At 38.4% G+C, this 26,762-nt stretch overlaps 2 protein-coding genes across 6 annotated transcripts in view; both read left to right on the top strand.

Moving 5' to 3' along the window:
- The window catches only part of LOC101007728 (olfactory receptor 10Q1), a 238,786-nt gene that overhangs the window by 190,157 nt on the left and 21,867 nt on the right, over positions 1-26,762 (top strand). The gene's annotated exons all lie outside the window — the stretch shown is intronic.
- On the top strand, positions 16,364-20,662 carry LOC101005321 (olfactory receptor 10W1). Its single transcript, XM_003909811.5, has one exon. The coding sequence runs from the start codon at positions 18,893-18,895 to the stop codon at positions 19,835-19,837; it is 945 nt and encodes a 314-aa protein (XP_003909860.1). The 5' UTR covers positions 16,364-18,892; the 3' UTR covers positions 19,838-20,662.

Genomic DNA, 26,762 nt, shown 5'->3' with positions numbered 1-26,762 from the left:
GTTACAAAGGATATGATTTCATTCTTTTTTATGGTTGCACAGTATTCCATGGTGTAAAAGTACTACATTTTCTTTAACCAATCCATAGATGATGGGCACGTAGGTTGATTTCATGTCTTTGCTATTCTAAGTAGTGCATACTGGTGTGTTTGTTTTTTGGTAAAATGATTTATTTTTTCCTGCATATGTCCAGTTTTGGGATTGCTGAGTCAAATGATAGTTCTTTCTTTTTTCAACTTTTACTTTGGTCATTTTATTTTTATTTATTTTTATTTTATTTTATTTCCATAGTTTATTGAGGAATAGGTGGTGTTTGGTTACATGAGTAAATTCTTTAGCAGTGATTTGTGAGATTTTGCTGCACCCATCACTTGAGCAGTATACACTAAACCCAATTTCTACTCTTTTATTCCCTCAGCCCCTTCCCACCCTTTCTCCCTGAGTCCCCAAAGTCCACTGTGTCATTCTTATGCCTTTACATCCTCATAGCTTAGCTCCCACTTATGAGTGAGAGCATATGATGTTTGGTTTTCCATTCCTGAGTTACTTCACTTTGAATAATAGTCTCCAGTCTCATCCAGGTCACTGTGAATGCCATTAATTCATTCCTTTTAATGGTTGAGTAGTATTCCATCACATATATATACACACATATATCTCACAGTTTCTTTATCCACTTGTTGATTGATGAGCATTTGGGTTGGTTCCACATTTTTGCGATTGTGAATTGTGCTGCTATAGACATGCGTGTGCAAGTATCTTTTTCGTATAATGACTTTTTTTCCTCTGGGTAGATACCCAGTAGTGGAAATGCTGAATCAAATGGTAGTTCTACTTTTAATTCTTTAAGGAATCTCCACACTGTTTTTCATAGTGGTTGCACTAGCTTACATTCACACCAGCAGTGTAGAAGTGTTCCCTGTTGGCATCTATGCCAACATCTATTTTTTTTATTATGACCATTCTTGCAGGAGTAAGGTGGTATCACATTGTGGTTTTGATTTGCATTTCCCTGATCATTAGTGATGTAGAGCATTTTTTCATATGTTTATTGGCCCTTTGTATATTTTCTTTCGAGAATTGTCTATTCATGTCCTTAGTCCACTTTTTGGTGGGATTGTTTTTTTTTTCCTTGCTAATTTGTTTGAGTTTGTTGTAGATTCTGGATATTAGTCCTTTGTCAGAGGTATAGATTGTGAAGATTTTCTCCCACTCTGTGGGTTGTCTGTTTACTCTTCTGACTGTTCCTTTTGCCAGGCAAAAGCTCTTTAGTTTAATTAGGTCCCAGCTCTTTATTTTGTTTTTGTTGCATTTGCTTTTGGGCTCTCGGTCAAAAAATCCTTGCCTAAGCCAATGTCTAAGAAGGTTTTCCAAAGTTATTTTCTAGAATTTTAATAGTTTCAGGTCTTAGATTTAAGTCCTTAATCCATCTTGAGTTGATTTTTGAATAAGGTGAGAGATGAGGATCCAATTTCATTCTCCTACATGTGGCTTGCCAGTTATCCCAGCACCGTTTGTTGAATTGGATGTCCTTTCCCCACTTTATGTTTTTGTTTCTTTTGTCAAAGATCAGTTGACTGTAAGAATTTGGATGTATTTGTCGGTTCTCTATTCTCTTCCATTGTTCTATGTGCCTATTTTTATGCCAGTATCATGCTGTTTTGGTGACTATGGCCTTGTAGTATAGTTTGAAATAAGGTAATGTGACGCTTCCAGATTTGCTCTTTTTGCTTAGTCTTGCTTTGGTTATGTGGGCTCTTTTTTGGCTCCATATGAATTTTAGAATTTTTTTTTTAATTCTGTGAAGAATAATGGTGGTATGTTAATGGGAATTGCATTGATTTGTAGATTGCTTTTGGCAGTATGGTCATTTTCACAATATTGATTCTACCTATCCATGAGCATGGGATGTGTTTCCATTTGTTTGTGTCGTCTATCATTTCCTTCAGCAGTGATTTGTAGTTTTCCTTGTAGAGATCTTTCACCTCCTTGGTTAGGTATATTCTTAAGTATTTTATTTATTTTTTTATGCAGCTGTTGTAAAGGGGGTTGAGTTCTTGATTTGATTCTCCACTTGGTCGCTGTTGGTGTGTAGAAGAGCTACTGATTTGTGTACATTAATTTTGTATCCTGAAACTTTGCTGAATTCTTTCATCAGTTCTAGGAGCTTTCTGGAGGAGTCTTTTGGGTTTTCTAGGTAAAGAATCATATCATCAGCAAACAGCAACTTGACTTCCTCTTTACCAATTTGGATGCCCTTTATTTCTTCCTTTTGTCTGATTGCTCTGGCTGGGACTTCCACTACTATGTTGAAGAGGAGTGGTGAGAGTGGGCATCCTTGTCTTGTTCCAGTTCTCAGAGGGAATGCTTTCAACTTTTCTCCATTCAGTATTATGTTGGTTGTGGGTTTGTCATAGACGGCTTTGATCACATTGAGATATGTCTTGTGTATATGTGCCAATTTTGCTGAGAGTTTTAATCATAAAGGGATGCTGGATTTGTTGATTGCTTTTTCTGCAACTATTGAGATGATCATGTGATTTTTGGCTTTGATTTTATTTATGTGGTGTATCACATTTATTGACTTATATATGTTAAACCATCCCTGAATCCCAAATATGAAACCCACTTGATCATGGTGGATTATCTTTTTGATATATTTTTTTAATTCAATTAGCTCGTATTTTGTTAAGGATTTTAGCATCTATGCTCATCAGGGTTATTGGTCTGTAGTTTTGGTTTTTTGTTTTGTTTTGGTTTTGGTTATGTCCTTTCCTGGTTTTTGTAATAGGGTGATACTGGCTTCATACAATGATTTAGGGAGGGTTCTCTCTTTCTTTATCCTGTGGAATAGTGTCAATATGATTGATACCAATTCTTCTTTGAATGTCTGGTAGAATTCTTCTGTGAATCCAACTGTTCCTGGACTTTGATTTTTGTTGGTAAGTTTTTAATTGCCATTTCAATCTTGCTGCTTGTTATCAGTCTGCTCAGAATATCTAATTCTTCTTCATTTAGGCTAGGAGGGTTGCATCTTTCCAGGAACTTAACCATCTCCTCTACATTTTCTAGTTCATGTGCATAAAGGTGTTCATAATAGTCTTGAATGATCTCTTGTATTTCTGTAGTGTTACTTGTAATATCCCGTTTCGTTTCTCTCTTCTTTTCTTCATTAATCTTGCTAGTGGTCTATCAGTTGTATTTATCTTTTTAAAAAAATAGCTTTTTGTTTCATTTGTCTTTTGTAATTTTTTAAATTCAATTTCATTTAGTTCTGCTCTGATTTTTGTTATTTCCTTTCTTCTCCTTGCTTTGGTTTGGTTTGTTCTTCTCTAGTTCCTTGAGGTGTGACCCTATATTGTCTGTTTGTGCTCTTTCAGACTTTTGATATAGGTGTTTAGGGCTATAAACTTTCCTCTTAGCACTGCCTTTGCTGTACCCCAGAGGTTTTGATAGGTTGTATCACTACTGTCATTCAGCTTGAAAATTTTTTTAATTTCCATCTTGATTTCATTTTTGACCCAGTCATCATTCAGGAGCAGGTTATTTAATTTCCATGTATTTGCATGGTTTTGAAGGCTCCTTTTGGATTTGATTTCCAGTTTTTCTCTACTGTCATCTGAGAGAGTGCTTGATATAATTTTAGTTTTTTGAATTTATTGAGACTTGGTTTGTGACCTATTATATGGTCTATCTTGGAGAAAGTTCCATGCACTGTTGAATAGAATGCATATTCTACAGTTGCTTGATAGAATGTTCTGTAAGTATTCGTTAAATCGATTTGTTGGTGTTCTTTGTGCTTCTTGTATTGGGATGTCTAGTTCTCTAACAAGGCTGGGGAAGTTTTCCTCAATTTTTCCCCCAAATATATTTTCCAAACTTTTAGATTTCTCTTCTTCCTCAGGGACACCGATTATTCTTAGGTTTGTTTGTTTAACATAATCTCAGACTTCTTGGAGGCTTTGTTCATATTTTTATTCTTTCTTCTTTGTCTTTGTTGGATTGAGTTAATGCAAAAACTTTGTCTTTGAAGTCTGAAGTTCTTTCTTCTGCTTGTTCAATGCTATTGCTCCGACTTTCCAGAACATTTTGCAGTTCTATAAGTGTGCCCATTGCTTTCTGAAGTTTTGATTTTTTATTTATGCTATTTCACTGAATATTTTTCCCTTCACTTCTTATATCAATTTTTAAAATTTCCTTACATTGTGCTTTGCCTTTCTCTGGTGCCTCCCTGATTATCTTAATAACTAACCTTCTGAATTCTTTTTCAGGTAAATCAGGGATTTCTTCTCGGTTTGGATCCATTGCTAGGGAGCTAGTGTAGTGTTTTGAGGGTGTTAAAGAACCTTGTTTTGTCATATTACCAGAGTTGGTTTTCTGGTTCCTTCTCATTTGGGTAGGTTCTGTCAGAGGGAAGGTCTAACGCTCAAGGCTGTTGTTCAGATTCTTTTGTCCCATGGGGTGTTTCCTTGATGTAGCACTCTCCTCCTTTTCCTAGGGCTGTGGCTTCCTGAGAGCCGAGCTGTAGTGATTGTTATCTCTCTTCTGGATCTAGCCACGCAGCAAATCTACCAGGCTCTGGGCTGGTACTGTGGGTTGTCTTTAGAGTCCTGTGATGTAAACTGTCTGCGGGTCTCTCAACACTTGCTCCAGTGGAGGTGGCAAGGGGGTGAAGTGGACTCTGTGAAGGTTCTTAGTTTTGGTTGATGAGTGCACTATTTTTGTGCCAGTTGGCTTCCTGCCAGGAGGTGGCACTTTCAAGAGAGCATCAGCTATAGTAGTATGGGGGAGGAACAGGCAGTGGGCAGGGCCCTAGAACTCCCTAGAACATTTTTCTTCAGTTACCAGGGTATGTAGGGAAGAACCATTAGGTGGGGACAGGGTTAGCCATGTCTGAGCTCAGACTCTAGTTGGATGGGTCTTGCTGTGGCTGTGTGGGAGATAGGGGAAAGTTTCCCAGGTCAATGGAGTTACGTTCCTAGGAGGATTATGGCTGCCTCTACTGTATCATGCAGGTTCTCAGGGAAGCTTCTCAGGTTCTACAGCTTCCAATGAGACCAACACAGAAGGCAGATGCTGGGGAAAGCCAGCAGTCACAGACTTCACCCAGCTCCCATGCAACCCAAATGGCCTGTGTCACTCCCACCGTGCCTCTGCCAACAGCACTGGGTCTGTCTCCAGGCAGTGGATGAGCAGGGCTGAGAACTTGCCCCAGGCCGCCCGCCTCCCAGCTGTAAAAGCAAATATGGTTTTCATTCTTTTCCAGCCTGTGGAGTCTGCACACTGGATTCACGCCCTCCCCAAAGTTCTGGCCAGGAGACTTCTCTATGGGTTCAAATTGTTACAAAGTTCAATTGGAGGTTTCTATCTCCCTATGACATTTTCCCAGTGCCTCTGGCAGACCTCCTCAAAGACCCCTGTGAGGCAAGCCAGAAATGGCTTGCTAGGGGACCCAGCGAGACCACAGGGATTTTCTTGCTGTTTCCTCTACCCCTGTATTTTGCATGGCTCTCTAAATTGACTCAGTTCCCGGTAAGGTCAGAATCTTCTCCCATAAACTAGACCTTCAGGTTCCCCAGTGGGGTGTGTGTTTGGGGACAGATGATCTTCCTTTCCCACTTCCACAGTTTGGGCACTGACAGTATTTGGGTGTGTCTCCCAGGTCCTGCAGGAGCAATCCACTTCCTTCGGAGGATCTGTGGGTTCTCTTGGCTTTCCTAGTGTATTCCTGCAGCCGTTCTGGAGCAAAAGTTCACAATGCGAGACTCCACATGCTGTTCTGTCTGTCTGAGTGGGAGCTGCAATCTAGTCTTGCCTCCCATCTGCCATGATCTCCAAATTATAGCTTGCCCATTTTTCTCTCAGACTATTAGATTTTTTGCTATTGTGTTGTTTGAGTTCATTATATATTCTGATGATTAATCCTTTGTCAGAGGGGTGGTTGGCAAATATTTTCTCCTCTTTGTGGGTTCTCCCTTCTGTGGGTTCTCTTTTCACTTTGTAGATTGTTTCCTTTGCTGTGCAGAAGCTTTTTAACTTGATGTTGTCCCATTTGCCCATTTTTGCTTTGGTTGTGTGTGAGAGTATTACTTAAGACATCTTTGCCCAGACCAATGTCCTGGAGAGTTTTTTCAATATTTTCTTACAGTAGTTTTATAGTTTGAGGTCTTATATTTAAGCCTTTAATCCATTTTGATTTATTGTTTGTATATGTGAGAGATAGGGGTTTACTTTCATTCTTCTGCATATTCAGTTTTCCCACCATCATTTGTTGAAGAAACCTGTCCTTTCCCCAATGTATATTCTTGGCACCTTTGTTACAAATGAGTTCACTGTAGATGTATGTATTGAGTTCTAGGTTCTCTATTCTGTTCCATTGGTCTATGTGTTTTCATGCCAGTACCATGCTGTTTTGTTAACTACAACTCTGTAGTATAATTTGAAGTCAGGTAATGTGATGTTCTAGTTTTGTTCTTTTTGCTTAGATGGCTTTGGCTATTATAGGTGTTTTGTGGTACCATAGAAATTTTAGGATTATTTTGTCTGTTTTTAATTAGGCATAAGATAGCTCTTCAGCAAATTATGTACAGCCCTCAAAGGTGTGAATTCAGTATCTTCTAGTTAGACCCTTTTTCTCAGTAAAATTATTTCATAAAGAACCTCTTTGATGATCTAGCAAGATGGCCACATACAAACAGCTACAGTCTACAGCTTCCAATGAGACCAACACAGAAGGCAGATGATTTCTGCATTTCCAACAGAGGTACCCAGATCATCTTGTTGGGACTGATTAGATAGTGGGTGCATCCCACGAAGGGTGAGCAGAAGCAGGGTGTGGTGTCGCCTCACCTAGGAAGTGCAAAGAGCCAGGAAACTCCCTCCCCTAGCCAAGGGAAGCTATGATGGACTTTGTCATGAGGGATGGTGCTATATGCCCAGATACTACACTTTTTCTACAGCTTTTGCAACCCACAGACCAGGAGATTCCCTCAGGCACCTACATCACCAGGGCCCTGGATTTCAAGCACAAAACTGGGCAGCCATTGGAGCAGATACTGAGCTAGCTGAAATAGTTTATTGTTTTGTTTCATTTTCATACCCCAGTGGTTCCTGGAACACTAGAGATACAGAACCATTCACTACCCCTGGACAGGTGACTGAAGCCAGGTAGCCAAGTGATGTTGCTCAGCGGGTCCCACACCCACAACGTCCAGCAAGCTCAGATCCACTGGCTGGAAATTCTTGCTGCCAGCACAGCAGTCTGAAGTCGACCTGAGATGCTGAAGCTTACTGAATCTTGAGTAGGCAGTTATTCCTGCACAGTGCAAACAAAGCCACCAGGAAGTTCAAACTGGGCAAAGCCCATCCACAGCATGGCAAAGCCCATCCACAGCACAGCAAAGCATCTGTTGCCAGACTGCCTCTCTAAATTCCTCCTCTCTGGGCAGGGCATCCCTGAAAGAAAGGCAGCAGCCCCAGTCAGGGGCTTATAGATAAAACTTCCATATCCCTGGGACAGAGCCCTGGGGAAAGGGGCAGCTGTGGTTGTAGCATCAGCAGATTTAAACACTCTTGCCTGCCAGCTCTGAAGAGAGCAGCAGATCTCCGAGCACAGTGCTCAAACTCTGCCAAGGGACGGACTGCCTCCTCAGGTGGGTCCCTGACCCCCATGCCTCGTGACTGAGAGATGACTTCCAGCAGAGGTTGACAGACATCTCATACAGGAGAGCTTCAGCTGGCATCTGGCCGGCGCCCCTCTCAGATGAAGCTTCCAGAGGAAGGAGCAGGCAACTATTTTTGCTGTTTTGCAGCCTCCACTGGTGATATCCAGGCAAACAGGGCTTGGAGTGGACCTCCAGAAACTCCAGCAGACCTGCAGAAGAGGGGCCTGACTGTGAGAAAAAACTAACAAACAAAAAGTAATAATATCAACATCAACAAATAGGATGCCCACACAAAAACCCCATCCAAAAGTCATTAGCATCAAAGGTCAAAGGTAGATAAATCAAGGAAGATGAGGAAAAAACAGTGCATAAATGCTGAAAATTCCAAAAACCAGAATGCCTCTTCTCCTCCAAAGGATCACAATTCCTCACCAGCAAGGAAACAAAACTGGACAGAGAATGAGTTTGATGAATTCACAGAAGTAGGCTTTAGAAGGTGGTAATAACAAACTACTCCAAGCTAAAGGAGCATGTTCTAACACAATGCAGCGTCGCTAAGAACCTTGATAAAAGGTTACAGGAACTGCTCACTATAATAATTAGTTTAAAGAAGAACATAAATAACCTGATGGAGCTGAAAAACACAGCAAGAGAACTTCTTGAAACATACACAAGTAACAATAGCCAAATCAATCATGCAGAAAAAAGAATATCAGAGATTGAAGATCAACTTAACGAAATAAAGTGTGAAGACAAGATTAGAGAAAAAAGAATAAAAAGGAATGAACAAAGCCTCCAAGAAATATGGGACTATGTGAAAAGACAAAACTTATGATTGATAGGTGTGACTGAAAGTGACAGGGAGAATGGAATGAAGTTGGAAAACACACTTCGGGATATTATCCAGCAGAACTTCCCCAACCTAGCAAGACAGCAAATGTTTAAATTAAGGAAATACAGAGATCACCACTAAGATAATCCTCAAGAAGAGTAACCCCAAGACACATAATCTTCAGATTCACCAAGGTTGAAATGAAGGAAAAAATGTTAAGGGCAGCCGGAGAGAAAGGTCAGGTTACCCACAAAGGGAAGCCAATCAGACTAACAGCAGGTCTTTCTGCAGAAACCCTACAAGCCAGAAGAGAGTGGGGGCCAATATTCAACATTCTTAAAGAAAAAAAAAAAATTCAACCCAGAATTTCATATGCAGCCAAACTAAGCTTCATAAGTGAAGGAAAAATAAAATCCTTTACAGACAAGCAAATGCTGAGGGATTTTGGCACCACTAGGCCTACCTTACAAAGACTTGGAACCAACCCAAATGCCCATCAATGTTAGACTGGATAAAGAAAATGTGGCATATATATACCATGGAATACCATGCAGCCATAAAAAAGAATGAGTTCATGTCCTTTGCAGGGACATGGATGAACCTGGACACCATCATTCTCAGCAAACTAACACAGGAACAGAAAACCAAATATTACATGTTCTCTCTCATAGGTGGAAGTTGAACAATGAGAACACATGGACACAGGGAGGGGAACATCATACACCAGGGCCTGTCGGGGAGTGCAGGGCTAGGAGAGGGATAGCATTAGGAGAAATACCTAATGTAGATGACAGGTTGATGGGTGCAGAAAAACACAATGGCACATGTATGCCTATGTAATAAATCTGCATGCTCTGCACATGTATCCCAGGACTTAAACTATAATAAAAAAGAGACAGAATTGACAAAAAAAGAACCTCTTCAATCATACACATAAAAATGTGTACACAAACACATGTAAGCCCCCACTATATGTATGTGTGTGTATGTATATGTATATATACACACACAGATAATCTACTTGTAAATGAGATATATAGAGATACAGATATCTAAAGAGGAGAAATGAGAGAAATAGCTAAGAATCTCGGCCTTACACATGGTACAAAGATGTGAACAGAGAATTTTATGGAATGCTGACTTAACAAACCTAATTTATGCCTGGGTGTACTACAGAGTTCACTTACAATAACGTAATTGTCTTTTAAATTTGCCCCATACTTTGTGTTAATGTGCCTATGTGCCATGTAGGTATGGAATACATAAATGAACATGCCTATGATTGTCCTAGTAAAGTACTAACTTTATTATCCCTCCTGGATAGTGATTTCTTAGAATAGAGGCAGGGATTTGTGCTATAGAAAAGCTTTACAGAGTGCCAAATTCAAAATAGTAGGGTGAACAAACAAATTCTGCTTCAAACCTGAGTTTTTATAAAGTAGTATCTCTCTAAGGGCTGTCAACTGACTCCCTGCATCAGCATCACTGGCAGCATTTGGAGGAATTGCTAACCCAAGGTCCCATATCCAATACAAACATAATTTATGCCTGGGTGTATTACAGGGTTCACTTACAATAATATAATTGTCTTTTAAATTACAATTCCCCCAATTCCATTTGAAGGAATTGCTACCCCAAGGTTCCCTACCCAATACCACCCACTCAGATCTTCTGCAAACAGCATAAAAATACCCATTTAAAACAAACATTCAGTGATTCTATGTATTATGTAATAATATTGTGTTTCTACATAACAATCCAAAGTTTATATGTCAAACATTTGCAAATCAAATCTTTTTACGTTGACCCACATTAAGATACCAGAGCTTATTTATCTTCATTTTTACTGATCTTTCTGAATCACTGTTAATCATCCTTAGGTTTCAGCTGTTGAGGTCACATCCCCAGTGACCCACCCCTCATGAAGCTTTTCTCTGTGAAGTCCTTGTTTTGTTTTTTGCTTGTCTAAACTAGGACATGAAAGTCCCTGAGATGATGGCATTTACAGGAATTCCACAAGGAGGCTGTCTGCATTGATAATTGTGAACCCCACTCACATTTTTTGAGTTTTCAAATTTCTTTTTTTAAATTTGGTTTCTTAAAATATCAGCTTTCTTGAAGGAAAGTATGCCAGTAGCCTCAACTCCTTTTGCTCAAATTCCCTTTGAGATTAATTAAATACAGTCTGTATATCGAGGTGGAGGGGAGTAGAATTATCGCAACAGCAAATTACTCATTTCATGAAGTACTTGGTCCATTACTACAGTATTTCCTGATAGTTACTTTGTAAAATATGGAACATTAGAACAACATTTTTGGTGATTGAATATCTGAGTTTCCTTCATCTACTTCTCCAAGTATTTTCCCCCAGAGAGATGATGATGGGAATGTGGGTATTTGTGAGATTGGGGACAATGGCTCTGACAACATACTCATGCTCTTACAGATGGTCAGTGGTTGAATCAGGATGCCAACCCAGGCCAAGGCCAACCAAAGCCTTATCACTTTCTATTTTGCTGTGGTCTACTATTTTACATGCATGTGTGTAAATACATGTGATTATTTGTGCATATGTAAGTGTATAGCATGAAAGATGGAGATACTTCTGGACAGATGGACTACTTGATGGAGAAAAACTGAAGAGACTTCCTTGGTGTGATATATTTTATCCCATTTTAATACATACACCCCAAAAAATCTTTGTATGTTGAAATCCTAACCTCTGATACCTGGGAACGTGACTGTATTTGGAGACAATACATTTTAACTTAATTACTTAAAGAAGTAATTAAGTTAAAACAAGGTCATTAGGGTGAACCCTAATCCAATATGACTGGTGTCCTTCTAAGAGGGACAGAGACATGTACAGAAGGAAGACCATGTCAAGACACAGGGAAAAGGCAGCCATTGGCAAACCAAAGAGAAAAATCACAAAAGAAAGCAACTCTGACAACACCTTGATCTCAGACTTCTAGCCTCCAGAATTGTAAAACAATAAATTTCTGTCACCTAAGCCACCCAGTCTGTGGTACTTTTATGGCAGCTCCAGCAAAGTAATACACATATCTACCAGACAAAAACTTGCTGTACCACTCTCTCACTCTCCAATGCAGCTTAGAGAAGAAAAATATTTTCATCACATAGTATTCAGAGTCATTAAATATGTCATATTCTTCACATATACATGCATTGTTACAGCATTCTCCCTGCTCAGCCACCTGAAAATAACTTTTGAAATCATGCTACACAATTTCCTGTCCCATAATAAATTCTTTAGACTCTTACTTGAAGTCAGGAAGTAGCAAGACTAAGATTTTAACATCATTATTGCCATGTAATTCCATGTTTTACTTATAGAGGTACAAGTCTATAGGAGAAATTATTGAAGAAAGTACAAGAAGCCCTACATATTTTCTCAGTCATAAGTCCTCTACGTTACCCCTTCAGTTGTACCTAATTTCATAGCACGAGTTGTAGGACCATTCACTTGTTCCCTTATTCCCCCAAGCAAGAACCCACATAGACAACTTGCTTCTGAAGAAAATTGTTATACATACAGAAGCTAATCTATATTATTCAAAATGGATAGTTAGTAAGGAAGAATTGTTGGTGTTCCGTTAGAACTGATCAAGGAGAAGAATGCTCTCATTCTAAATTAGATTACTATTCTTAATCCATTTAACTGAAGTATCACTACGACAGTAAAGAAAATGTATCAGTGTACCACAGATGGATGAGAAAAAGACTTACAAATTTACAGTCCAGACATCTACAATTATATGCTCACCTACCAACCTCCCCATCTTTATCTTGAGTTGAAAGATTCACTTCCAGGATGGTCTCGATCTCCTGACCTCGTGATCCGGCCACTGCACTCCAGCCTGGGCGACAGAGTGAGACTCCGTCTCAAAAAAAAAAAAAAAAAAAAGAAAGATTCACTTCCATAGACTTTCAGATGTGAATCTTGAGTTATTTATACAATCATTTACTAAATAGTTTTGAGTATCTTCTATATGTCTGTTCCAATGGTTCTTAACTGGGGGCACTTTTGACTGCCAGGGGCCCATTTGGCAACATCTGGAGATATTTTTGATTAATATAACCAGAATGTGGTTACAATGCATGTATGTGTCATCTCGCGGGTAGAAAACAGGATGTTGTGAAACAAATATCCAGCCTAAAAGGTCAGCAGTGCCCAGGCTGGGAAATCCTAGTCTAGCCTTTTGTTACTCGTATTATGTGCATACAAGTTGAGAAAAGATTTGGTCATTGCCCTCACTGCGCTTATACACGAATAGGAGAGATAGAAGTTAATCAAATAGTAAACAAATAAAGTAAAATTGTAATGGTTGCAATGAAGGAGGAGTCAATGACATTCCAAAAGGAAAATTCCAAAAGATGCATTTGACCCTGACATAACCAAGGTCAAAAAATCTTCCCTGAGGAAGTTGTCATAAAACTGGGGCAAAGGATAATTAGAAGCTGATTAAGTAAAAATAACAGAGTCAACAGCCTGTGCAAAGGCCTGGTGGTGAGAGGAAGCATGGTGAAAAGAAGGGACTGAATGAAGGATGGAGTCACTGGAGAAAAGAGTCAGGAGACTAGAAGTTAGCAGAGATTAAACCTTATATTGGTTTTGTAATCCATATTATGGTTCATCCTTATATAATAATATATGCCAGATTTCACTTTCACTGAAAAGCCGTTGAGGTTTTTTAGTACCCCAAAAGCTACTGACATAAAAAAAAATTGTTTAAAGAATATAGAGTCATGTCAGAAAGACTCAGCCAACTTGAAAAGGTTCCCACTAGTCAAAAATGGAGTAACATGATCATGATAACTACAATGGACAGGGAGGAAGTTCTAACTATTTTTAAGTCAGAGCATGTGGAGGGATTTCTGGAATGGCTGGCAAAGTTCTTTTTCCTTGATCTGAGCGGTGATTACAAGGGGGTTTGGCTGGTAATATTTCACAAAGCTATACAGTTGTTTTGTGTGGTCTTTCTTCTGTGTTTTGTTTCATTTCACAATAAAAAGCTATAAAAATTTTTTAAAAAGCAACTGAGGGTAATGTGGCTAGATGAAGTTTGATGTAGAGGAAAAAATATACCTCATGATCAGGCAAACTTCATCTCAGCTACTTGCTACATCTATTCTTGGACAACAGGAATAGCAATAACTTTGTAGACTTATTACCAGGATTAAATGATATAGTGTTTACATGTGATACCAATATCTCTTTCTTAGTGTTGTTGTGCAAATGAAATTACTTAATATGTGCACAGTGTGTGAAATTTAGTAAGTGCAATATTAGACTTAGCTTTTATGATTATTATTATACCGCTTGGCACATAGCAAATAGTTAACACATTTTGCTTCCTACCCCTCCCATTCCCTCTTTCCTCCATTTATTGGCACCAAACATACCTCAGGAGTCTCTGAACCTCTCAGATATTCCAGCCCTGATTTGCTGTTGGGATCTGACCATCCTCCCCACAGACACACACACACACACACACACACACACACACGCCAAAGAGCTACCTCAGTCACAGTCACTCTAAAACCTCTTCAGAATTGCCTGTGAATAAGTGGGCACTTGAATACACATGTTCACACACAAACATGTAAATATATGTTATAAAAGTATAAATATTTTTACACATGACCAACCAACATTTTTTCAAAGGAATTAAACTAGTTTGCTAAGATCCATGGGAATGTCTCTGCTGAAAGAAAATTAACAAAGAAGGATGTCATGGAAAAGGTGAAACATGTGATAAGTGTGAATTGAGGCACAATTAATAACATAACACTGTGCTAGGCCCCATAGCAGAAAGATAAAAATCAAATAAAGTCTCAGTTCTCTGGGGCAATAATAATTTGGGAATTAGGCTGAACCTAGGTACAACAGACGTGGTAGGAATAGACCTGAAACAGAAGGCTCAAATGACCTTGATTAGGGAACTTGGTGTTTTTCAGGAAATTATTTTGGGTACTGAGAGTGTTACTAAGTGGTTGAACACTAGTCTTTACTTTGACAAGCATACTCTAGACCCTCCATGCGACAGGGGATCCTAAGTGGAGAGACAGCTTTAGTTTGGCTTAATTATCTGGTAACAGGAGAGGAGGTCAACAATCACTAAGCTACCTTCTTCTGGGAGATGGAACTTATGAGACAAGACCCTAGATTACAAAGCAATTGACTTGTTCCGTGGCTTCTGTTTGGGAAGTTACATAAGGCTCAGTCCCACTGGGCAGCCTCTCCAGGCTCATGACCCTCCCTTCTTGATCTACCAGAGCAGTCAGACATCACCGCTAGGTCCTGTCTTTTACGAATATCTCAGAGGAGGCTGGCTCAGTGTCTCTCTCTCCCTTTCCAAGTTTAAGGTAAGAGAATGTCTTGCCTTCTTCAAGATTTGCAGTGTTCCAGCACCAACTGTCATTGAGCTAGAAAAGTAAAATAGTGGCTTTAGAAATAAAGACTCCAATATTTCAGAACTAGTTCAGCCTATAACTTACAGTGTTTTCTCTGAAATTCACTGGGAAGCCCAATTTTTCTGGTTAGAATGATAATAACTAATCTCGGTCAAAGAAATGTTGAGGGATTGAATAAATATAAATTTCTATAAGGTTTAAGGGTTAATAAAAACCTTTTATTCATATGGTACCTCATTTAATCTTCTGCTGTAAAGCAGATATTATTATCACACCCTTAAAAGATACAACAAAAGCAGGGAAGAATTAACATTTATTATGCAACTAAATAGGTTTCATACATTAAACTAAGTGTTTTGTGATTTCATCACAACTCCATTATGTAAGTATTATTATTTGCATCTTTTAAACATGAGGAAACAGAAATTAATGTGAGATGATCTTCCAGGGGAGTATGCTATTAATAGTACACTGAGAATCTAGCTCAGGTTTGTTGAATGACAAATCCACTAAACCCCTTTTTTACACAATTCTTACTAGACATTTGTAGAGCTGTTCTAGTCTAGAGTATCCAGATTTCCAGAATAAACAAAAATAATGTATCTCAGGACGTTCTTGCCAACTTGAGGAAGGCTATCTGGAGAGGTAAGAAGGAAGGTGGGAGAATGATGTGAAGTTTGACCTGGATACACTGAAATCTGGAGGGAAGTTTCTGGGGATGATGAAGTGTTCTTGCGTCTGTCCTATGCAACATATTTAGTGACAACTTGGAAAGGCAAGTTGATGGATGTGTTGATACAATAATTTTCACTGTCTTGGAACCATGAACTCCACTATTTTATCTGTCTAGATCTATTTAATGTAACCATTCCTGTGATCTGTCACAAGCTGCACAATTTTTTAAAAGATATTTTAAATGAGAACATTTCCAGAGCTTAAATTGTGAGACACATCAAAACCATGTCATATGAGAAATAGCAAAAGGAAATTAGGAAGAAAAAAAAAAAAAACCAGGGCTACAGGATAACAGCACTTTAGCATCTGGTGTTTTGAGTAGAAATGGCCATATTGGGCCAGGTGTGGTGGCTCACGCCTATAATGCCACCACTTTGGGAGGCTGAGGCGGGTGGATCACCTGAGGTCAGGAGTTGAAGACCAGCCTGGCCAACACGGTGAAAGCCCGTCTCTACTGAAAATACAAAAAAATTAGCTGGGCCTGGTGACGGGCACCTATAATCCCAGCTACTTCGAAGGCTGAAGCAGGAAAATCGCTTGAACTCAGGAGGCAGAGGTTGCAGTGAGCCGAGATTGTGCCATTGAACTGCAGCCTGGGCAACAAGAGTGAAATTCCATCAAGAAAAGAAGAAGAAAGAAAGAGAGAAAAGAAAGAAAGAGAGAAAAGAAAGAGAGAGAAAGAGAAAGAAAGAAAGAAAGAAAGGAAAAAAAGAAAGAAAAAGAAAGAAAGGAGAGAGAGAGAGAAAGGAGAGAGAAAGAAAGAGTCATATTGTGTAGAACAAAAGGAACATTTAGAAGGTGCACAGAGGCAGGTTTCAGTTTGTTACAGAAATGACTTTCAGAGAATCCAGTCTTTCCACAGGAGAGCAAGCAAACCAGGAGATAATGGGATTCCCTGGGCATTGAATGTGACCCAATGTCTACACACTGTATTGGAAATTCAAGTATCTAATAGGGGATCAAACTGGCCATTTTCGAGGTCCCTTCTTGCACTTAGAATTTATGACTTATAATAGCTCTGATGTAAATATTTTAAATATTTTATTATAGGTAAAGTATTCAGATTATAAATATTATAGAGAGCAGTATTCAGATGATAACTATATGACATGATGGATATGCTGATTAGCCTGATTTGATCCTTCCACAATGTGTATCTGTATCAAAGCATCACATTGTACAATTATTATTGTCAATTGAAAACAAAATATAACTTTTTGAAAAGATGATATGAGTGTAATAGACTACAATAAAATTCTCAGAAGTTATCATTGTGACAGATTTCAAAGTGTCTCTCTATAATAATATAGACGGTAGACTAGCCTTAGATGTATGCCTGTTGTAGACTTCCATATGCTATGTTCTTGAATGACAGAATTTTTCCCACAGCGCAGCCCAAATCTTAGATATGAAGTTGTTTTATATAAGGGCTCCTAAACAAGTGATTTGATTATGAATAATCTTAAATCTTTCACTGCACTGCAAAGTGAAAGTAGAAAATGAAGAAAATGTATAAATAACATTTTCAAGCTGTATTATCCATTCAACATATAATTATTGAGTGTCTAATATTTGCACAACATTAGGCTTGCTTATATGGGATGATCAAAATGTAAATAAAGCAAAATGGCTGCCCTTGAATTTATAAATAATAATGATGATTATCTTTTATTAGGTTGCCATTACTATGGATAGTTCATTGTGATATCTTACATTACCATTGCATTTAAACTTACAGCAATTCTTTTGTCTAAGTATAATTATTATTCCCATTTTTCAAATACAGAAATGGGGGCTCAGAGAAATTACATATTACCTAACATCATGAAGCCAGGAGCTAGAATTATTCAAGCCACGTCACTTCCCTTTACTGCTGATTTCACATTGATACACTGCCCCTCCTCCACATGATATAGTATAATGTGCAATACGCTAAGTGGCTTTAGAAACCATTCAAAGCATTATTGAAGTTCAGCTCAGGAAAAGAGACCAACTGAAATAGATACCGCCTGTTAGCTGTTGGAAAAACAGCAGAGAGCCATTTCTGCCCTAGGTGCTCTTATTATTTGTAGCTGCCTACTCATATTTTTCCCCCATGCTTGTGACATTGAGGTAGGTTTGTGTGAATAATTTTTACTGTAAGTGGTGCTTCTGGGTAGAGATTTCTCTTCAAATCTCATATTCAATAACAGGAAATATTAAAATTTGGCACGTTGAAACAAGGTCACACATTACGTCTTTTCCACCTTATTTAATATGAGTTGGTCTGGGAAAAGAAGTGGAATGAATGCCCTTTGCAAATTATGTCTGTTTATTAAAAAGGTTTTGTGGAAATATATGGCTTCTCCCAGATTTCACATTAGCTTCTGAGAAATATGAAAAAGACAGGCTTAGACTTTCATAATCATGCCCAAATTCACAGGAAGGCTTCTTAGATTTCCAGCAGCTTGGGATCACATGTTTTCTCATACCTCCACCCGAGCCAGGAAGAAACATATGATAAAACACCTTGTTTCCTTCAAGCCTCATACTTCTCCCGATCAGATAAGGATAGAAAAACCAATAGTAGAGAGGGCTTTGTTTTCCAAGGTATATCCCTCACACTGTCATACTCAGGCCTCTGTTAGCCCTTTGCTCCATGGGTAATTTTTTTCTTCCTTCATTTCCCATCGTATCACTAGTTTTGAGAGTTACATTGACATATCACTTATTCAATACCCCAGGAGACACTGAGTGTAAATATCAGGTTGGTGCAAAAGTAATTGCAGTTTTGCCGTCAAAAGTAATGGCAAAACTGCAATTACTTTTGCACCCACCTGATAAATATATGAATGAATAAATGGCTTATCTCCCTACCTTAATGATTTGTAGCCCCAAGAATTCCTTGACACTTTCTTGTGAATTTGCTGAAAGAATTGAATTTTCATTCCACTCCTTCTGAAAATAGCTCCTGAATTCCACCCACTTCCTCTGCCATTTTTCTTCAATAGTATCTTACATAGTTTGGCCCAACTCTTGGCAGGTAGAAATTGAGGTGTAGATATTAATGTGGAGAAACTTGGTAAAAGTGGAGAAAAGAAAAAGAACTAATCTTGATCCTTCCAGTTTCTAACTCCAGTCCTGATTACATTAGATTCATGGCTCAGAGTATAACTTAATTTATCTTCAGTCTGATTCTTCCTTCTTTACTTGTAACTCTCCACAGAAAAATACTGTTAGCTCAATGACCTGGGAAAATCACTCAGTGTTGATGGAATTTGTGTTCCTGGCCTATCCTTCCTGCCCAGAACTGCGTATTCTGTCCTTCATTGGGGTCAGCCTTGTTTATGGATTGATCATCACTGGGAACATCCTCGTTGTAGTGTCTATTCACACAGAAGCCCGTCTATGCACACCCATGTACTATTTCCTGGGCAGCCTTTCTGGGATTGAAATATGCTACACTGCAGTGGTGGTGCCCCATATCCTGGCCAACACCCTACAGTCAGAGAAGACCATCACCCTCCTGGGCTGTGCCACCCAGATGACTTTCTTCATTGCACTGGGCAGTGCTGATTGCTTCCTCTTGGCTGTCATGGCCTATGACCGCTATGTGGCCATTTGCCACCCCTTACAGTACCCTCTCCTCATGACATTGACTCTTTGTGTCCACTTGGTTGTGGCATCAGTCGTCAGTGGTCTGTTCTTGTCCTTACAACTGGTAGCCTTCATCTTCTCTCTGCCATTCTGCCAGACTCGGGACATTGAGCACTTCTTTTGTGATGTGCCACCAGTCATGCATCTTGTTTGTGCTCAGAGTCATATTCATGAGCAGTCAGTGCTGGTGGCAGCCATACTAGCCATTGCTGTGCCTTTCTTCCTCATCACCACCTCCTACACCTTCATAGTGGCTGCTGTGCTCAAGATCCGCTCGGCTGCTGGCCGCCACCGGGCCTTCTCCACCTGCTCTTCCCACCTCACTGTGGTGCTGCTACAGTATGGCTGCTGTGCCTTCATGTACCTGCGCCCCAGCTCCAGCTACCACCCCAAGCAAGATCAGTTCATCTCACTGGTGTACACATTGGGAACCCCACTGCTCAACCCACTCATCTATGCCCTGAGGAACAGTGAGATGAAAGGGGCCATAGGGAGAGTTCTTACCAGGAACTGCCTTTTCCAGAACAGCTAGGAAAGATGAGGAGACAACCTATCAGGCAAGTAGTTGGTTCTAGCCCACCAAATCTCTATGAAACTGAAATTTCTATTATTTGGTGTTAAAACTCATCTAAAAGATGGTATAAATTATATGGATACTGTTTAAGTGTGCCAAAGATTTTTAAATGTTTCTACAATTTGACTCAGTAATTTCTCTTCTCAAAAATGAGCATAAAGTGATATAAAGTGGCAAGCATAATACTTTGTCCAATTACCAACTGCGAAGAGATAGCTCACTCAATAGATTTTAACTAAAATATATTTTTAAAAGATTATCTGCAGTGATTATGGGTAAGGAAACCAATAAAATGTGGAATGGAACTAACATGCTAGCATCTCAGCCCTAGACTTAAAAGGTGTGCCATAGAAGAAGGATGCAACATTATCAGAGTCCAGTGACAGCTAGATCTAAGGAGATAAACCACTTTGTAGAAACTGTGGCATCAGAAATAAAAAGAAACTATGGCAGAACTATGGCCATGCAAGGAAGAGACAGGGAGATAAATACCCCAGAGTCTCTCTGCTCAAAATCTTCCATTTCTTGCCCTGTCTCCATTGGCCAAGCTCAACTGGCCGCAATTGGGGAGGGGAGACTGGCTGAATCAGTCCACAGAAGTCAGTCTCCTAGGGCACAGGGAAAGGCAGACAAAAACCTTGAGAACTAGTGTCAAACAGAGAACAATCAGAACAAAGGTTGTTTAACGTAGTATCATATATAAAAATGAAAATAGGCTGGGTGTGGTGGCTCATGCCTGTAATCCCAGCACTTTGGGAGGCTTAGGTGGGCAGATCATGAGGTTAAGAGTTTGAGACCAGCCCAGCCAACATGGTGAAACCCCATCTCTACTAAAAATGGAAAAATTAGCCTGGTGTGGTGGCACGTGCCTGTAATTGCAGCTACTCGGGAGGCTGAGGCAGGAGAACCGCTTGAACCTGGGAGGTGGAGGTTGTTGTGAGCTGAGATCGTGTCATTGCACTCCAGCCTGGGTGATAGAGTGAGACTCCCTTGGTCTCAAAAAAAAAAAAAAAAGAAAAGAAAAGAAATTAACCTACTTTTCCTATAATAAGGTATTGGTTAAACAATTACTATATAAAAAGATATTATTTAACCTCAAATTTATATTTTCAAATACTAGTTGTTAGTAATAGATAACATTAAGTGCTTCCTGTGTGCCAGAAATATATATTCTATCAATCTTCAAAAAGCTCATTAAGACTATTATCTCTGTTTTTTATATAAATGGGAGAGTTCTCAGAAAACAGACCCAGACAGTGAAGCCAATACAATAGTTTCTACTTACCCACAGGTTTACTTTCCACAGTTGCAGTTACTCATGGTCAATGCAATATAAAAATATTAAATAGAAAATTCCAGAAATGAACAATTCATAAGTTTTAAATTGTTTCCTGTTCTGAGTAAAGTGATGAAATCCCAAGCCATCCTGCTCTATCCCACCTGGGAATGAATCGTCCCTCCCTTTGTCCAGCGTATCCACACTGTATACACTACCCATCTGCTACTATATGTTGTGTTCAGTACTATCCACAGCTTCAGGCATCTACTGTGGGGGTCGTGGACTGTATCCCCCTTGGACAAACCCAGACAATGTATCATCTTAATCATTATCATTAGGCTCTGTTGCTCCTCCCAAAACTGTGTTGCTTGAGGCACCAAGTGAAAGGCAGGGGAACAGAAGGTGGTGTGGTCAGAGATGATGTCAAAAATAACAGAGTCAAGATCATAGGGATTTACAGGTCAAAGTAAGGACTTTGATTTTACTCTAAGTAAGATTCAAAGACACTGAAAGGATTTGAGCAGAGGAATAGCACTATGAGGCTTACATGTTAAATGAACCACTCTGCCTGCAAAGTAGAAAATATAGTATTTTAGAGGAATATTGAATCAGAATCTTTTTACACATCTATTGTAACAATCTAGGCAAGTATAGACAGCCTACCTTTCCTCAGGTTCCATATTGTGCATCCAACCAATCTCAAATTGAAATTTAAAAAAGAGAGATAACATACAAAATGAGAAAATATACTTGCAAACTTACACAAAAGTTACAACTGAACAAGCAGAACTCAAATATAAAATCGAAGGGAAAGTACTGGAGCCTAGCAGAGAACTCAGGGGAAGAAGCTGGAGCACAGAAAAAGATGGGAACCAGAGGCTGGCAAGAGATAAGCTAGGAACACCAAGGGAGTTAGTATTTCATTGAAAGGGTAGTTGGGAATGTTTTAGCTCCCCTTTCCTCTGCAGCAGACCACCAATATCTAAACTGTCAGAGAACTCTTCTGCCCTCATGAATTGGGGGAAATATTTGCAAATTATGCATCTGATAAAAGACTAATATCCAGAATCAACAAGGAACTGAAACAACTAAACAAGAAAACAAATAACACCATAAAACATAGGCAAAGGACATAAACAGACATTTTTCAAAAAACATATACAAATGGCCAAGAAGCATATGAAAAAAAAATGCTCAACATGATTAATCATCAGAGAATGCAATTTAAAACCACAATGAGATACTATCTTCAATTGGCCAGAATAGCTACTATTAAAAAGTCAAAAATAACATGTTGGTGAGGATGCAGAGAAAAGGGGACACTCATACACTGTTGGTGGGAATGTAAATTAGTTCAACCTATATGAAAAGCAGTTTGGAGATTTCTCAAAGAACAAAAAATAGATCTACCATTTGAACTAGCAATTCCACTACTGTGTATATCCTCAAAGGAAAAGAAATCATTATATCAAAAAGACATTTGCACTTGTATGTCTATTGCAGCAGTGTTCACAATAGCAAAGATAGGGACTCAGTATAAGTGTCCATCCATGGGTGACTGGATAAAGAAAATATGGCATACGTATATCATGGAATACTACTCAATCATTAAAAAAATAAAATCAAGTCTTTTGCACCAACATGGATGCAACTGGAGGCCATTGTCTTAAGTTGAATTACTCAGAAATAAAAAGTCAAATGCTGCATGTTCTCACTTGTAAGTGGAAGCTAAACGATGTGTACATATGGACATAGTCCATATAGAATGGAATAATAGACATTGGAGACTTAGAAAGGTGGGAGGGTGAGAAGAGAGTAAAGGATGAGAAATTACCTAAATGATCAACCATATATGACAGACCTATAGCTAGTATCATACTGAGTGAAAAAAACTCAAAGCTGTCCCTCTAAGATCTAGAATGAGGATGCCCACTTACACCACTGTTATTCAACATAATACTAGAAGTCCTAGCTAGAGCACTCAGACAAGAGAATGATATAAAGGGATACAAATTGGAATGTAAGAAGTCAAATTATCTTTGTTTGCAGATGACATAATTTTATGTTTGGATAAAAACCTAAAAACTCCACAAGAAAACCATTAGAACTGATAAACAAATTCATTAAAGTTGCAGGATACAGAATCAACATATAAATATCAGTAACATTTCCATATGTCGACAGTGAACAATCTGAAAAAGAAATTTTAAAAGTAATCTCACTTACAATAGCCACAAATAAAATTAAATACCTAGGTATTAACTTATTGAAATAAGTGAAAGATTTCTATAATAAAAACTATGAAACACTGATAAAAAAATGGACAAGGACAACAAAAAGTGGAAAAATATTCCATGTTCATGGATTGGAAGAATCAATATTATTAAAATGTTTATACTACCTAACGCAATTGACAGATTCAATGCAATCCCCATGAAAATACCAATAACATTCCCCACAGAAATAGAAAAAAAAAACATTTTAAAAATTATATGGAACCACAAAAGACCCAGAATAGCCAAAGCTTTTCTAAGCAAAAAACTGGAGTAATTACATTAGCTGAATTCAAATTATACTATACAGCTATAGTAACCAAAACAGCATGGTACTGGCATAAAAACAGACACAGAGATCAATGGAACAAAATAGAGAACCGAGAAACAAATCTACACACCTACAGTGAACTCATTTTCAACAAAGGTGCCAAGAATATACACTGGGGAAAAGACAGACTCTTCAATAAATGGTGTTGGGACAACTAGACAGCCATATGCAGAAGAATGAAACTTTTAACTCTCAACATATTCAAAAATCAAATCAAAATGGATTAAAGACCTCATACTATGAAACTACTGCAAGAAAACATTGGGGAAATTCTTCAGGACATTGGTCTGGGAAAAATTTCTTAAGCAGTACCTCACAAGCAAAGGCACCTAAAGCAAAAATGGATAAATGGGATCACATCAAGTTAAAAAGCTTCTGCATGGCAAATAATACAGTCAACAAAGTGAAGAGACAACCCATAGACTGGAAGAAAATATTTGCGAACTACCCATCTGACAATGGATTAATAACCAGAATATATAAGAAGCTCAAACAACTCTATAGGGAAAAAAATCTAATAATCCAATTTTTAAAATGGGTAAAAGATTTGAATAGACATTTCTCAAAAGAAGACATACAAATGGCAAACATGCATATGAAAAGATGTTCAAATAATTCATCATCAGAAAAATGCAAATCAAAACAACGAGGTATCATCTCACCCCAGTTAAAATGACTTATATCCAAAAGACAGTCAGTAACAAATGCTGGTGAGGATGTGGAGAAAAGGTAACTCTAGTACACTGTTGGTGGGAAAGTAAATTAGTACAACCACCTATGGAGAACAGTTTGGAGTTTCCTCAAAAACTAAAAATTGAGCTACCACATGGTCCAGAAATCCAGAAATTTTCAACAAAGGTGCCGAGAATATACACTGGGGAAAAGACAGACTCTTCAATAAATGGTGTTGGGACAACTAGATAGCCATATGAAGAAGAATGAAACCCTTAACTCCAGAGAAACAAAATCAGTATATCAAAGAGATATCTGCACTCCTATGTTTATTGCAGGAGTGTTTATAATAGCTAAGATTTGGATGCAACCTCAGTGCCCATAAATGGATTAATGGATAAAGAAAATGTGGTACGTATACACAATAGGGTACTATTCAGCCAAAAAAAAAGAATGAGATCCAGTCATTTTCAACCTGTATAGAACTGGAGATCATTATGTTAAGTGAAATAAGTCAGGCACAGGAATACAGACATTGCATGTTCTCACTTGTTTGCTGGATCTAGAAACCAAAACAATTGACCTCACAGATGTAGAGAGGAGAAGGATGGTTACCAGAGGCTGGTAACTATAGTGGGGGGTTGAGGTGGGGAGGTGGAGATCATTAAGGGGTACAAAAAAAAGTTAGAAACAATGAATAAGACCTACTGTTTGATAGTACAACAGGGTGTCCATAATCAATAATAACCTCATTGTACAGTTTGAATAACTTATAAAGTGTGATTGGATTATTTACAACTCAAAGGATGAATGCTTGGGGAGATGGATACCCTATTCTCCAAGATGGGCTTATTTCACATTGCATGCCTGTTTCAAAATCTCAAGTACCCCATAGATATGTATACCTACCACGTACCCACAAAAAGTAATTTTGGAAGACACATGCTAATACCACACCATTTTATATAAGAGACCTGAGCATCAGCAGATGTTGATATTTTCAGTGTTTAATGGAACTAATCCACCAGGCACACTGAGGGACAACTCTAATTATATTCTGGATGTATTTTGAAGGTAAATCGAGTACAATTTTATACAGACTATATATGGGGCATGAGTAAAACAGCAGAGACAAGTGTAACTCTAAAACTTTTTTTGATCTAAGAAAGTAGAATGAGATGTCACTTACTAAAATGAAAACTCATGTGAGAAAATCAAATGTGGAGAAATTTAAGAATTATGTTTTGGGTATGTTGCATTTGAAATATCTTTTAAGTATTTAGCTCAAGAGTTCAGAAGAAAGGTTATAACTACCAACAAAATTTAGAAATCATTAGCATATAGATGGCATTTTAAATTCCCTCTCTTCATTTTTATCCTCTCAATATTCTTTGCTAGACTCTCATTATTGTTCTGACACCCAAATGTTGATATGCACCAGGACTCAGTTCTTGATCCTTTTTTTCTTTGTCTTTACTAACACCTTAAAGTAACCTCGTTTGGTGCCATGGTTTGTAATATATTTAAAATGATTGAAAGGGCCTCATGTAGATTAATTACTAAAAAAATCAACGTTATTAGCTATGACCACTGCCTTAGAATCACTGACCACAGCAGGCTTCATGCTACTGAGCTCGAAACAATTTGTCTTTGCAATTACTGTGGAACATGCTTGATTATGCATTTCGAACTTGTCATTACTAATTCTACTGAATGAAGCTAGAGTTTAATCAAGACATTTAGAGAAAAGCAAAACACATCTAAATATAGGCTTTTTGTGCGCTTAACTGCCTTTACTTATATATGTACTCAGAACCAAATAATCCCATCTGGTTAAGTAGTTAAGGTAGTTAAGTAGTAAAGGTAGTAATCACTCTTTGGAATGATCATTGCCATGAACATAAAGGGCAAGCTATACTCACACACATGGATTTTGGATATTTTGGGCCTTTATGGATAAATTCGATGTACTTATTTTGGCTTCAGTAGAGACCATTTTACATGCTATGGCCTCTGCCTGGAAACACCCTTCTCACCATCTGTGTGGCTTGTCATCTCTCAGATTATAGTCTAATATGGTCTCAGAGAGGTCTTCCTTGAACCCCTTACTTAAAGTAGCATTATTTCCTGTCACAGCCATCACATCACTTTCTCATTCTTATTCCCCCAATGCTCTTACCTTATTCCACTTTTTATATTTAGTGATCACCGTCTAACACACTGTTAAATATTATTGCTATTATTATTTATTACTTATTGTCTGTCTTCCCCTCTGTAAAACTGTAATCACAAGGAGGGCAAAATTTAGTTCTATCTTGTACACTGGTG

This window comes from Papio anubis, chromosome 12, assembly GCF_008728515.1.
Source record: "Papio anubis isolate 15944 chromosome 12, Panubis1.0, whole genome shotgun sequence".
In the NCBI taxonomy this organism is placed as follows: domain Eukaryota; kingdom Metazoa; phylum Chordata; class Mammalia; order Primates; family Cercopithecidae; genus Papio; species Papio anubis.
This window is presented reverse-complemented; position numbering and strand designations above follow the sequence as displayed.